General features: G+C 44.6%; 1 protein-coding gene across 1 annotated transcript in view; it reads left to right on the top strand.

Annotated features, from left to right (window-relative positions):
• LOC124037893 (transforming growth factor beta receptor type 3-like) overlaps window positions 1-13,465 on the top strand; it is a 134,437-nt gene that overhangs the window by 68,046 nt on the left and 52,926 nt on the right. The window contains exon 4 of the mRNA XM_046353105.1: window positions 3,442-3,579. Within this exon, the coding sequence (XP_046209061.1) occupies window positions 3,442-3,579 (138 nt within the window). The remainder of the gene's footprint in view (window positions 1-3,441; window positions 3,580-13,465) is intronic.

The raw sequence follows: 13,465 nt of genomic DNA, 5'->3' as shown, positions 1-13,465 counted from the left end.
ACTGTACCTGTAAGCCTGGGATATCAACGATTTTAAGTTTGCCTGAGTGGCAGTGACCATATAATTCTGTGGGAGTGACCTACTGAGTAAAGTATTTGTCATCAATTAATTTTTGCAACTCACACGACTGTGAGGTGTGGGAAAAAGGGTTAGGGTTAAGTGATTGGTTGGTAGATTAAGCCCATGCCTATGCGCCAGAAGTTTCTCTCTGTCTTTCTGTATTGGCTAATGAAGGCCAAGTTTGACGCTTTGGTGAACCAAAGGGTCAACTCTTTCCACATTTGCGCAGAAGTGTCTGCGAACAAGACACCTTTTCTGCAGTCAAATGACCAAATCACCCTCTAGTGGCCTCATGGATGGAATGTTATTCATATTTTTCATAATTCCATAGTTAATAAACATATATTTATTTTAAATGCTGAAAACACTGTGTTTCTATGGCAAACGGTTTTGTTATATTTCAGTCTTCTGTGATGTATATAAAATGTAATATTGGGATATACAAACTCAAAATGTAACACGTTTCAATTGTATAACTGACATAGTACAGGTGTCTTCTTTTTTTTAAGACCAAAACCATGTGTGTGAGGTGTATAATTTTGTTTCAAAGTAGATTTATTTAAGACTACCAATGAACACTCTGTGTAACCATGATTTATACCACTGCAGTAAAAGGTTAACTCCCAGGTAACAGAACACCTCTTCCAATCTGATAGTGGAGCTTAGCTCATAAAACATTGATTGTGATAAAGTTGTGGCCTATTTATCAAACAGCTGATGGGGGGGGGGGGGATTTTAACATTTCTAAAGCGCAGGGTCTGGTTTCAGTGAGGCCTTCAGGCCTCTAAATCACCAGGCTAGATTTGGTCATGGGGACCTGGCCTAGGCCAGCAGTGCAGGGCAACAACACACGTCCCAACAGTGGGAGTTGACTGTAGTTCTCCTCTCCTCGTCACTGACAGACGGCGAAAATACAATTTAATGACAATCTGTAAGCCATAGCTGAAGCCGTAGCTCACGCACGCACACGCCCGTCAAGGAGAAGGGAAGGCATAGCTGAAGTCGTAGCTCACACACGCACACGTCAAGGAGAAGGGAAGGCATAGCTTGCTCATACCTCCACACTGTGGAGTTGTGGGTAACAGAGGCTTGCTCCGTCGCTCGTAAAAAACAAAATAATTGTTTTTCTCAGCGCTCCTAACAAAGCCTCCAGTGTGTGAGCGTTCAGATAGCAGCGTCCAGAGAGAGACCACGTATTAGAGCTGAGTTACTGCCTTCCCCGGCGATTCACAGCTCACAGTCATACAGGCTCATTGAGATTATCAGTACAGTTAGTGTATATAAACACATCAAAAATAAAAAGACAACAATCCGTAACATTATAGCTCTGTAATTGAGCAGGAACAGTCAACAAAGTGGTCTGCAATGTTTTGATAACATTGATACCACAAAAATAGCCGCAGTAAAGAAAAAGCTCTGCTATTTGCCGAGTGAAGCAGCTGTGTGAAATGAAAGGGGCTGGTGGTTTTAATGCACTGTAGTTGACCCTACGCTGACTCTTACATTTTATACTGTGAGTTCCTCCCCTTAGCTCTGTAAAGGTTCCGGTTCCTAATTTCGGTGCATTTCGCAGTGTTATGCTGTGTTACTCCCACACCTGGTGGAAATGGCTCCAATCATAGCAATGCTAATGACAACAACCGCAAGTTGATGTAAATTGTAAATGGCACAGTAATGTCACTATTCCTGCATTTATCAAGTTGCAGTTGTTGACATAAGCGTTTATGACATGCTTTTGTACTGCTTATGAACCCTTGACCACATTTTGTTACATTACAGCCTTATTCTAAAATTGATTTTAATTTTTCATCAATCTACACACAATACCCCACGATAACAATGCAAAAACAGGTTTTTAGAATTCTTTGCAAATGTATATGCGAAAAATGGCACATTTACGTAAATATTCAGACCCTTTACTCAGTACTTTGTTGAAGCATCTTTGGCAGCGATTACAGCCTTGAGTCTTCTTGGGTATGATGCTACAATCTCTGTCAAGTTGGATGGGGAGCATCGCTGCAGAGCAATTTATGTTCGATCAGGTTCCAGACTTGTCCGAAAGGCACTCCTGCATTGTCTTGGCTGTGTACTAAGGGTCATTGTCCTGTTGGAAGGTGAATCTTCGCCCCAGTCAGAGGTCCTGAGTGCTCTGGAGCAGGTTTTCATCAATGATCTCTCTGTACTTTGCTCCTTTCATCTTTGCCTCAATCCTGACTAGTCTCCCAGTCCCTGCCGCTGAAAAACATCCCACAGCACGATGCTTCCACCACCATGCTTCACCGTAGGGATGGTGCCAGGTTTCCTCCAGATGTGATGCTTGGCATTCAGGCGTAGTTTGATCAGACCAGAGAATCTTGTTTCTCATGGTCTGAGATTCCTTTAGGTGCCTTTTGGAAAACTCCAAGCAGGCTGTTATGTGCCTTTTACTAAGAAGTGTATTCCGTCTGGCCACTCTACCACAAAGGCCTGATTGGTGGAATGCTGCAGAGATGGTTGTCCTTGTCCTTCTGTAAGGTTCTCCCATCTCCACAGAGGAACTCTGAAGATCTGTCAGAGTGACCATCAGTTTCTTGGTCATCTCCCTGACCAAGGCCCTTCTCCCCCGATTGCTCAGTTTGGCCAAGCGGCCAGCTCTAGGAAGAGTCTTGGTGGTTCCAAACTTCTTCCATTTAAGAATGATGGAGGCCACTGTGTTCTTGGGGACCTTCAATGTTGCAGACATTTTTTGGTACCTTTTCCCAGAGCTGTGCCTTGACACAATCCTGTCTCGGAGTTCTAACGACAATTCCTCCGACCTCATGGCTTGTTTTGTACTCTGACATGCACTGTCTGCTGTGGGACCTTATATAGACAGGTGTGTGCATTTCCAGATCATGTCCAATCAGTTGAATTGACCACAGGTGGACTCAAATCAAGTTGTCGAAACATCTCAAGGATGATCAATGGAAACAGGATGCACCTGAGCTCAGTTTCGAGTCTCATAGCAAAGGGTCTGAATAATTATGTAAATAAGGTATTTCTGTTTTTTCTCAAAACCCGTATGCGCTTTGTCATTATGGGGTATTGTGTGTAGCTTGATGAGTAAAAAAAATAAATGTAATCAATTTTAGAATAAGGCTGTAACGTAACAAAATGTTGAGATAGGGAAGGGGTTAGAATACTGCCCGAATGCACTGCATGTCCTGCTTTCTCCTACGCCAAGGACCCAATTAATAATACAGGTTCTTCTGGGATTTCTGTCCTTTAACAATACTACTTTTACCCCCATTTCATCAATCACGGGGGTTGCATGTCATGGAGTCCTTATGTACTGTAAGTACCCTTCATATAAAGTGTTATCTAATGTCCTCGAACCTTTTCCTGCTGTCGTCCTGTTCCCAGGTGGAGCTGCACCTGAAACCCATCCAGTCCCTGCTGGTGCACCAGAAGCCCCTGGTGTTTGTGCTAAACTCCCCCCAGCCTGTGGTCTGGGACATCAGGACAGAGAAACTAGCCCTGGGCATCAAACACATCTTCCATGTAAGTCAAGATTGAACTAAGTTCCCCTACCAATCTCTCTCTCGCTCTCTCTCACCCTCTGCCATTCTATTTCTCTCTGTCACTCTCTCTGTGTGTGTGTGTGTCCCACTCTATTAGGTCCATTTCCAATCTCTCTCTCTCTCTTAGTCCACTTACTTCCATGTATTTATTTCCTCATACCATTCTTTAATAACATTCAGGCGTCGTCCACTTTTCTACGTGAGACGTTAAGGAAGCAATTATTTTGCAGAGGAAACCTGTGCTAAGTTATGGTCTAGACGAGAAGAGCTCTCAGCTGTTGGGTTACAGATTTATCATGTGTTACACACAGTCTGTGGACAACAACAACCCCAGTCTGTGGACAACAACAACCAACCACACATGCAGGCAAACAGACAGACTCGAACACACACTCTCCCACATGCCCTGTGGTGAGACGTTAATGTCTGTGTGGCAGTAGTTAATGTGTAATGTGCAGCAGTGGTTTATCCATGGATACAGGCTCTTCCTTACACTGTGCAGACACACACCATTTCCACTTCCTCTTGTTGTAAACCCTAATAATCAGTGACAGACATACACCACTTTAATGGCTAACACACCACTGCTTTGGGACTTTTTTTGCTATCAACCCTCAAGTGATTAGTGAACTCTTGTTTACATGCCAAATGATAAGACTATAGGTTGGCATGGACTGTATGCTTAGCCTGGTCCCAGATCTGTTTAAGTGCTGTCTTGCCAATTCCTACGGTCATTGTCACACCAGGCTACATTATGCTACGCTCATCCAGTGTCCCATAGAGAGTTGTGTGCTGGCCGGAAACCCTCTGACACAGTCGGGGATGAAGCATATTTATACTAGAAGATAAAGTGAGTCGGTGACATCAGCTCTGTTGGCACTGGAGTCCCTAACAACATTGTTTTTCAATCTGGCTTTTAAACAGTGGAGGGCTGTTCCCCCTCCCTCCCTCCTCCCCTTCTTTCTCTCCCTCCTCTCCCTCCCTCCCTCCTTAACTCCATCCAAACAATCTTGTTGATGGCTGGGCAGCGGTACAAATCATCCAGGGCGTCACACACACACACACACACACACACACACACACACACACACACACACACACACACACACACACACACACACACACACACACACACACACACACACACACACACACACACACACACACACACACACACACACACACACACACACACACACACACACACACACACACACACACACCGATGGGGAGGAGGTTTCTTGAAGGAATATTGGGAGGCAGCAGGCCCCAGCAGGCCCCCTGGACAGCTAGCCATATTTAGTAATGATACCAGAGGAGACCAGAGGGCTTCTCTCTCTCTCTCTCTCTCTCTCTCTCTCTCTCTCTCTCTCTCTCTCTCTCTCTCTCTCTCTCTCTCTCTCTCTCACTGTGAGACTTAATGAGAAAATGAGCGTAAGACACTGTATCACATGAGACAATCCCAGAAAAATGAGTGCATGGCTTAACTCAACCATGCTGCTCTACACTGTAAGCCTGACTGGATCTGTACCCTCTTCCACTCCTCCCGTGCCATATATGCTGTGACAACGTTCATGTAGCTTGTGGTTCTTCTGAAATAATCATTGTTAATTAACACCATAGCGTTCCACAAGAATGCGACATCAGGCACTAATTCATATTATTTCCATATGTGGCGGTGATGTGTTCTCATTGCATGCAAAACATCCACCATGAAAACCAGAGTCCATACAATGTTTAACACAGACACTCATACACACGCATGTATGTACGCACACACACACACACGTCCACATTTCTCAGAGACTGAAATCCGACCATCGGCGGTGGGACGACCTTGCAAAAAGAAGACTTTAGGACTCTGTCATCACCTCTGTGTTGAGTAGGATTACTGTGATTATGTGAAGTTAGCTAGTTGATGTGCTAACATCCATCCACCTTCTGTTTCCCAGCATATTGCCTTGAGCAGATAAACCATTATAGCCATATTACAGACCAGACCTGGGTTCAAATACTATTTGACATCATTCCAAAAACATCCGCTTGGGATTGTTTGAGTTACCTGGCGCAATGGAACCAGTAGAAAAGTTGCACATTTCAAACCCCGCACATCTGGCTCTCAAGGCAGGCTAATTCAAGCACTTAAAGAATTTGAAATATTTCAAATAGTACTTGAACCCAAGTCTAAAACGCAAACCCCAGCCTCAGTCTGTCTCTGTCTTAACCACAGACTCAGGTTTCACTGTGACATCCCTAGTGAATACATCAAACAGTGTGACAACATGAGAACTAAATTCCAGTTATTTCCTGTACTAAGTGGAAATACTTCCATGTAAGATTGAAAACGGGGATGTAGTTCATTCAGATGAATTGGCATCCAGGCTGCTTATGTTTTCAGAGCTATAAACTTGAATTCTACCTGCGGTTAGAGCCAGTCTTCTCTTGTGTGCATCCCAAATGGCACCCTACTCCTATATAGTGCGGGCTCTGGTCAAAAGTCGTGCACTATATAGGGATAGGGTGCCATTGGGAATGTCGTCTCAGAGGGACCCATTAGCAGGTCAACAGTGTAGTGAATGTCTCCTCATCAGACATATAACAGCTGACAACAGCCATGAAGCCCAGCCCACAGCCTACAGTACAGTACTAGGCTAGACAACCTTATTCTGTAGTGTAACTAATGTTGTTAGACGTTGGATCTGACATGGGGCCCTGTGCCTGCTTTCCCACTGTCAAGGGGAGGGATAGGACTCCTCCCTGGTGACAGTTTTACTGTTCAGGGATATTTTAATGTACACTCATAAGATTTAGAGTATCATATACAGTGGGGAGAACAAGTATTTGATACACTGCTGATTTTGCAGGGTTTCCTACTTACAACGCATGTAGAGGTCTCTAATTTTTATCATAGGTACACTTCAACTGTGAGAGACGGAATCTAAAACAAAAATCCAGAAAATCACATTGTATGATTTTTAAGTCATTCATTTACATTTTATTGCATGACATAAGTATTTGATACAATATGAAAGCAGAACTTAATATTTGGTACAGAAACCTTTGTTAGCAATTACAGAGATCATATGTTTCCTGTAGTTCTTGACCAGGTTTGCACACACTGCAGCAGGGATTTTGGCCCACTCCTCCATACAGACCTTCTCCAGATCCTTCAGGTTTCGGGGCTGTCGCTGGGCAATACGGACTTTCAGCTCCCTCCAAAGATGTTCTATTGGGTTCAGGTCTGGAGACTGGCTAGGCCACTCCAGGACCTTGAGATGCTTCTTACGAGCCACTCCTTAGTTGCCCTGGCTGTGTGTTTCGGGTTGTTGTCATGCTGGAAGACCCAGCCACGACCCATCTTCAATGCTCTTACTGAGGGAAGGAGATTGTTGGCCAAGATCTCGCGATACATGGCCCCATCCATCCTCCCCTCAATACGGTGCAGTCGTCCTGTCCCATTTGCAGAAAAGCATGCACAAAGAAGGATGTTTCCACCTCCATGCTTCACGGTTGGGATGGGGTTCTTGGGGTTGTACTCATCCTTCTTCTTCCTCCAAACACGGCGAGTGGAGTTTAGACCAAAAAGCTATATTTTTGTCTCATCAGACCACATGACCTTCTCCCATTCCTCCTCTGGATCATCCAGATGGTCACTGGCAAACTTCAGACGGGCCTGGACATGCGCTGGCTTGAGCAGGGGGACCTTGCGTGCACTGCAGTATTTTAATCCATGACGGCGTAGTGTGTTACTAATGGTTTTCTTTGAGACTGTGGTCCCAGCTCTCTTCAGGTCATTGACCAGGTCCTGCCGTGTAGTTCTGGGCTGATCCCTCACCTTCCTCATGATCATTGATGCCCCACGAGGTGAGATTTTGCATGGAGCCCCAGACCGAGGGTGATTGACCGTCATCTTGAACTTCATCCATTTTCTAATAATTGCGGCAACAGTTGTTGCCTTCTCACCAAGCTGCTTCCTATTGTCCTGTAGTCCATCCCAGCCTTGTGCAGGTCTACAATTTTATCCCTGATGTCCTTACACAGCTCTCTGGTCTTGGCCATTGTGGAGACGTTGGAGTCTGTTTGATTGAGTGTGTGGACAGGTGTCTTTTATACAGGTAATGAGTTCAAACAGGTGCAGTTAATATAGGTAATGAGTGGAGAACAGCAGGGCCGTGAGAGCCGGAATTCTTACTGGTTGGTAGGTGATCAAATACTTATGTCATGCAATAAAATGCTAATTAATGACTTTAAAATCTTACAATGTGATTTTCTGGATTTGTGTTTTAGATTCCGTCTCTTGCAGTTGAAGCTATGATAAAAAATACAGACCTCTACATGTTTTGTAAGTTTGAAAACCTGCCAAATCGGCAGTGCATCAAATACTTGTTCTCCCCACTGTATATACACTGAGTTTACAAAAAGTTAAGAACACCTTCCTAATTCAGTGGTACCCCCCTGCCACTGTTGCCCTCAGAACAGACTCAATTTGTCAGGGCATGGACTCTATAAAGTGTCAAAGGTTCCACAGGGATACTGGCCCATGTTGACTCCAATGCTTCCCACAGTTGTGTCAAGGTTGCTGGATGTAATTTGGGCGGTGGACCATTCTTGATACACACAGGGAGCTGTTGAGCGTGAAAAACCCAGCAGTATTGCAGTTCCAGACACAAACCGGTGTGCTTGGCACCTACTACCATACCCCGTTCAAATGCACTTAAATATTTTCACCCTCTGAATGGCACACATACACAATCCATGTCTCAATTATCTCAAGGCTTACGAAATCATTCTTTAACCTGTCTCCTCCCCTTCATCTACACTGATTGAAGTGGATTTAACAAGTCACATCAGTAAGGGATCATAACTTTCACCTGGTCAGTCTGTCATTGAAAGAGCAGGTGTTCATAATGTTTAGTACAGTGTGTGTGTGTGTGTGTGTGTGTGTGTGTGTGTGTGTGTGTGTGTGTGTGTGTGTGTGTGTGTGTGTGTGTGTGTGTGTGTGTGTGTGTGTGTGTGTGTGTGTGTGTGTGTGTGTGTGTGTGTGTGTGTGTGTGTGTGTGTGTGTGTGTGTGTGTGTGTGCACTACCAGTCAAACGTTTTAGAACACCTCATTCAAGGTTTGTTTTTTATTTTTTACAATTTATTACATTATAGAATAATAGTGAAGACAACAAAACTCTGAAATAACACATATGGAATCATGTAGTAACCAAAACAGTGTTAAACAAATCAAAATATATGTTATATTTGAGATTCTTAAATAGCCACCCTTTGCCTTACTGACAGCTTTGCACACGCTTGGCATTCTCTCAACCAGCTTCATGAGATAACATGGATTGCATTTCAATTAACAGGTGTGCTTTATTTTAAGTTATTTTGTGGAATTTCTTTCCTTCTTAATGTGTTTGAGCCAATTAGTTGTGTTGTGACAAGGTAGGGGGATATACAGACGATAGCCCTATTTGATAAAATACCAAGTTCATATTACGGCAAGAATAGCTCAAAAAAGTAAAGAGAAACGACAGTCCATCATTGCTTCAAGACATGAAGGTCAGTCAATACGGAGAATTTCAAGAACTTAAAGTTTCTTCAAGTGCAGTCGCAAAAACCATCAAACGCTGAAACTGGCTGAGGATCGCCACAGGAATGGTAGACCAAGAGTTACCTCTGCTGCAGAGGATAAGTTCATTAGAGTTACCAGCCTCAGAAATTGCAACCCAAATAAATGCTTCACAAAGTTCAAGTAACAGACACGTCTCAACATCAACTGTTCAGAGGAGACTGTGTGAATCAGGCCTTCATGGTCAAATTGCTACAAAGAAACCACTACTAAAGGACACCAATAAGAATAAGATACCTGCTTGGGCCAAGAAACATGAGCAATGGACATGAGACCGGTGGAAATTTGTCCTTTCGTCTGGAGTCCAAATTGGAGATTTTTGGTTCCAAACGCCGTGTGAGACTCGATGTGCGTGTACGGATGATCTCGGCATGTGTATTTCCCACCGTGAAGCATGGAGGTGGTGGTGTTATGGTGTGGGGGTGCTTTGCTGGTGACACTGTCTGTGATTTATTTACAATTCAAGGCACACTTAACCAGCATGGCTACCACAGCATTCTGCAGTAATACGCCATCCCATCTGGTTTGGGCTTAGTGGGCAAAGGGTGGCTATTTGAAGAATCTGAAACATAAAATATATTTTTATTTGTTAAACCCTTTTTTGATTACTACATGATTCCATGTGTGCTATTTCATAGTTTACTGAGATTAGGAGCACTCCCTTTAAGAGTGTGCTCCTAATCTCAGCTCGTTACCTGTATAAAAGACACATAGGAGCCAAAAATCTTTCTGATTGAGAGGGGGTTAAATACTTCCCTCATTAGGGGGTCAAATACTTCCCTCATTAAATTGCAAATCAATTTATAACATTTTTGACATGCGTTTTTCTGGATTTTTGTTGTTATTCTGTCTCTCACTGTTCAAATAAACCTACCATTCAAATGATAGACTGGTCATTTCTTTGTCAGTGGGCAAATGTACAAAATCAGCAGGGGATCAAATACTTTCCCCCTCACTGTAGATGACATTCTCTTTATGGCCTGGCAAGTTATGCATATACTGTAGACACGTGAAACCTATGAGTCATATCTAAGTCCTATTCCGGCACATTCACGGTGAGGTGAATGTACCAGACTATCTGTCTGTCTGTGATGAGCCACTCTGGTCCTTAGCTATGGCAAAGTAAGGTCAGCGTTGAGTTGTGTGTTTGAGTGGCATCCCTGGGTCCTCTGGCTGTGAGCAGAATGAGCTGCCTGTTACATCCCATCTGTCAGGCCAGCTCCTCAGGTTCAGGTTGGCACCACGGGGATGCCTCGTTAACATGCCGCCATGATGGAACACAAACACTGACCGGTCTGGACGAAGAAACGGGACGAGCTGCCGAGAGAATGGACGAATCCCCAATCCTCTCACACTCAGTCAGTGTTTCACTCTGCACCCCTGGCCCCAACTGCAGTACACGTGTCGGAGTCAAACAGCCTGACCTGCTGAAGAAGAAGACTGCAGTATAAATGGAATATCTGCATGTCACGGCACCTTCCTCAACCTATAGTAACCAGATCAGAACCACACTTATACTCTCACTGGCGGTATTCTCTACAGTCTGGAGGACTGTATGTGTACTGTATGTGAAGCCTGAGCTAGTGAGACACAGTGCCAAGTTCAGCTTGCGCACCACCGGCCACATTTGAGTGAACCCTCTTGTATAGAGTTGGAAAGGAGCTGGTGTTGTGTTTTTTAGATCTTACCACCTCAGACCCTGAGGGTCTAGCCACACAACCAGACCTCCTCTACACTTTTCCCCCATTAGATTGACTATAACCTGGGGCTAATGGGGCCCTGAATCAACTCTGAATCTGCCCTGAATCAGCGCTGCAAGGCCTTGTTTCCTGGTCCCTGGTTCTAGGGTCCACAGATGGACACATATGGGCCCTGGAACCGCTACAGTTCAGCCCTGCTCTGCTCTGCCTAGTGAGCACACTGTTGCTGTTGGCCCGCTGGACCCTCCTGCCTGCAGCGTTTTCAATTCCTTGGCCTTTAAATCCAGACATTCTATTGTAAAACATGCTACGCAGCACTCCCTGTCAATCAGAAGTACTGAGTAATGAAAAAACATGAAGTCGGACATGAGATGAGGGATGGACACAGCAAATCAAGCCAATGTAATTTCACCGGGAGACAATCAGGATCCGTAGGAGGGCACATCTCCAGAGAGGTGTCTTTAATTAAAGTTGGCTCTATGGCTGCGTCTCAAATGGTAGCCTATTCCCTATGTTGTGCACTACTTTTGACCAGGGCCCATAGAGGATAGAGTGCCATTTGGGACACAGCCCCTATGTTTTAAAGGGTTATCGTGCCTTGTTTGACTAGTTTGATCTGAAACACATCTCTGTTCTCTCTCGCCTTTTGATGGACCAACACTGTAAAGTTTAGCTGTTGGAATTTGTTGCTCTTTCTGTGTTTGCCAAGTCTTTATCCTTTTCTCACATTTCTTCTTTTATTGCATTATTTGGATTTGGTGTGATTCTTTCTTTCTCTCTTTTCTTTCTCTCTCTCTCTCTCCTTTTGGTGTCTTTCTCTACTTTTCTCTCTCTCCCGCTCCCTCTTTTGTTCTCTGTGCTCGCTCGTTAAATGGAACCATGGCCAGCCCAATATTGTTTTTTCTTCAGAGACAGATCTACAGGAACGTTCTGCCGTGGTGCAGAGACAGATGGTGCTGTTTTCTACACAACACCTCTCCCTGCCAGTTCTCACTCACTCACTCACTCACTCACTCACTCACTCACTCACTCACACACACACACACACACACACACACACACACACACACACACACACACACACACACACACACACACACACACACACACACACACACACACACACACACACACACACACACACACACACACACACACACACACACACACACACACACACACACACACACACACACACACACACACACACACACACACACACACACGCCAGCAACTTGATTAGCTCTCTGGAGCCTATATAGAGAGAGCAGATCAAATCACCCACAAAAAAGCATTTATCACATTCATAACATCACTGCATTAGAGCACGCTTCTATTATCTCACATCTTCTCTCTGTCCCTGAGGCCTCCCTCCCTGTCTCCCACTGTTTGGAACACCTCGTCTTCTCCAGACAGACATGGTGTTTTCTCTGGTTGTACTCTGGGTGTTGCTTCGTGTTGCTTAGCGAGAGAGTTGGAGGATTGCAACACTCTGATAATTGATATAATTTGGCACGGCGTCTCTTCTCTCCCCTCACGCGACCAGCACATATGGCAATAATATGTAGACGTTCTCACACACACACACAGGCAGAGAGGCCAGGAAACCAACCACAGGCATATGCTTTTAAAAAGCCACGGACCGTAAAGGGTACTGGGCAGCAGGCACATGTTATTGTTGGGTTTTATACTTGGGGAGGGAAGGAAGGGACCAATCTTACAGTGAGGAGGCTTCGCTCTCTATGGCTGTTAGGAACTGTAGACTTTGGAACATTTTAGACTAATGCCGACAAATTATGGCAGCAGCTATCTCTTTTGAAAAGTCAGGCGTAATATTTCATTGTATCCCATTGCATGTTCAGTGCAATCTGCTGAGTAGTTGAGGCTGGCTGATGTCAAAGCTGATGTTGCTTTTCAACAGACATGAAGTGGGGAGCAGCAGACACCCTTCTCATTGTCTTACACCCATGGAAAGAAGTTAGGCTAGTCCGCTAGCCCCAGGTTAGTATTTTTCAGAGCAGGCTTTAAGAAAATTTGCCAAACTAGAGGTCCATCCCTGGTTCCACCCAAGCACCCCCTCTTCTTTGACTGCCCAAGAACACCTCATTGGAGATTAGCTCTATTAGTTCCATGCCCAGTTAGGTAGAATGAGGTAAACTCTTGGCTTTGCAAAGTTCCATGGCTATTGAGTGCAAACCTGAGCTGATTCCAGACAGACAGACAGAAAGAGGCCAAACAGACATTCAGCTCCCCTGCTTGGTTGCGTTCGGTATGAGGTCATACAGTGAAATGAGCCCAGGACTAATCTAGGTTGTCTGTCTGTCTGGTTCTGTTTGTGAGAAGAGGATGGATAAACAACATATATGTATGTGTTCAGGGCTTGGGCCTTCTCTCTCTTGCACGTTCAGTCCTGTTTCCAGACAGGTCCCCCTCTTCTCTTCTCAGGGAGAAATGGCTGATACGCTCAAGGCAATGAGTAGTGTACGTGTCATGAGAGTAGGGACTATAAAACCGACAAAAATGACTGTACTGTGTATTGTATGACT

This window comes from Oncorhynchus gorbuscha, linkage group LG06 (genome assembly GCF_021184085.1).
Source record: "Oncorhynchus gorbuscha isolate QuinsamMale2020 ecotype Even-year linkage group LG06, OgorEven_v1.0, whole genome shotgun sequence".
Lineage (NCBI taxonomy): Eukaryota > Metazoa > Chordata > Actinopteri > Salmoniformes > Salmonidae > Oncorhynchus > Oncorhynchus gorbuscha.
Note: the sequence above shows the minus strand (reverse complement) of the source record. Positions and strands in the feature narration are given on the sequence as shown.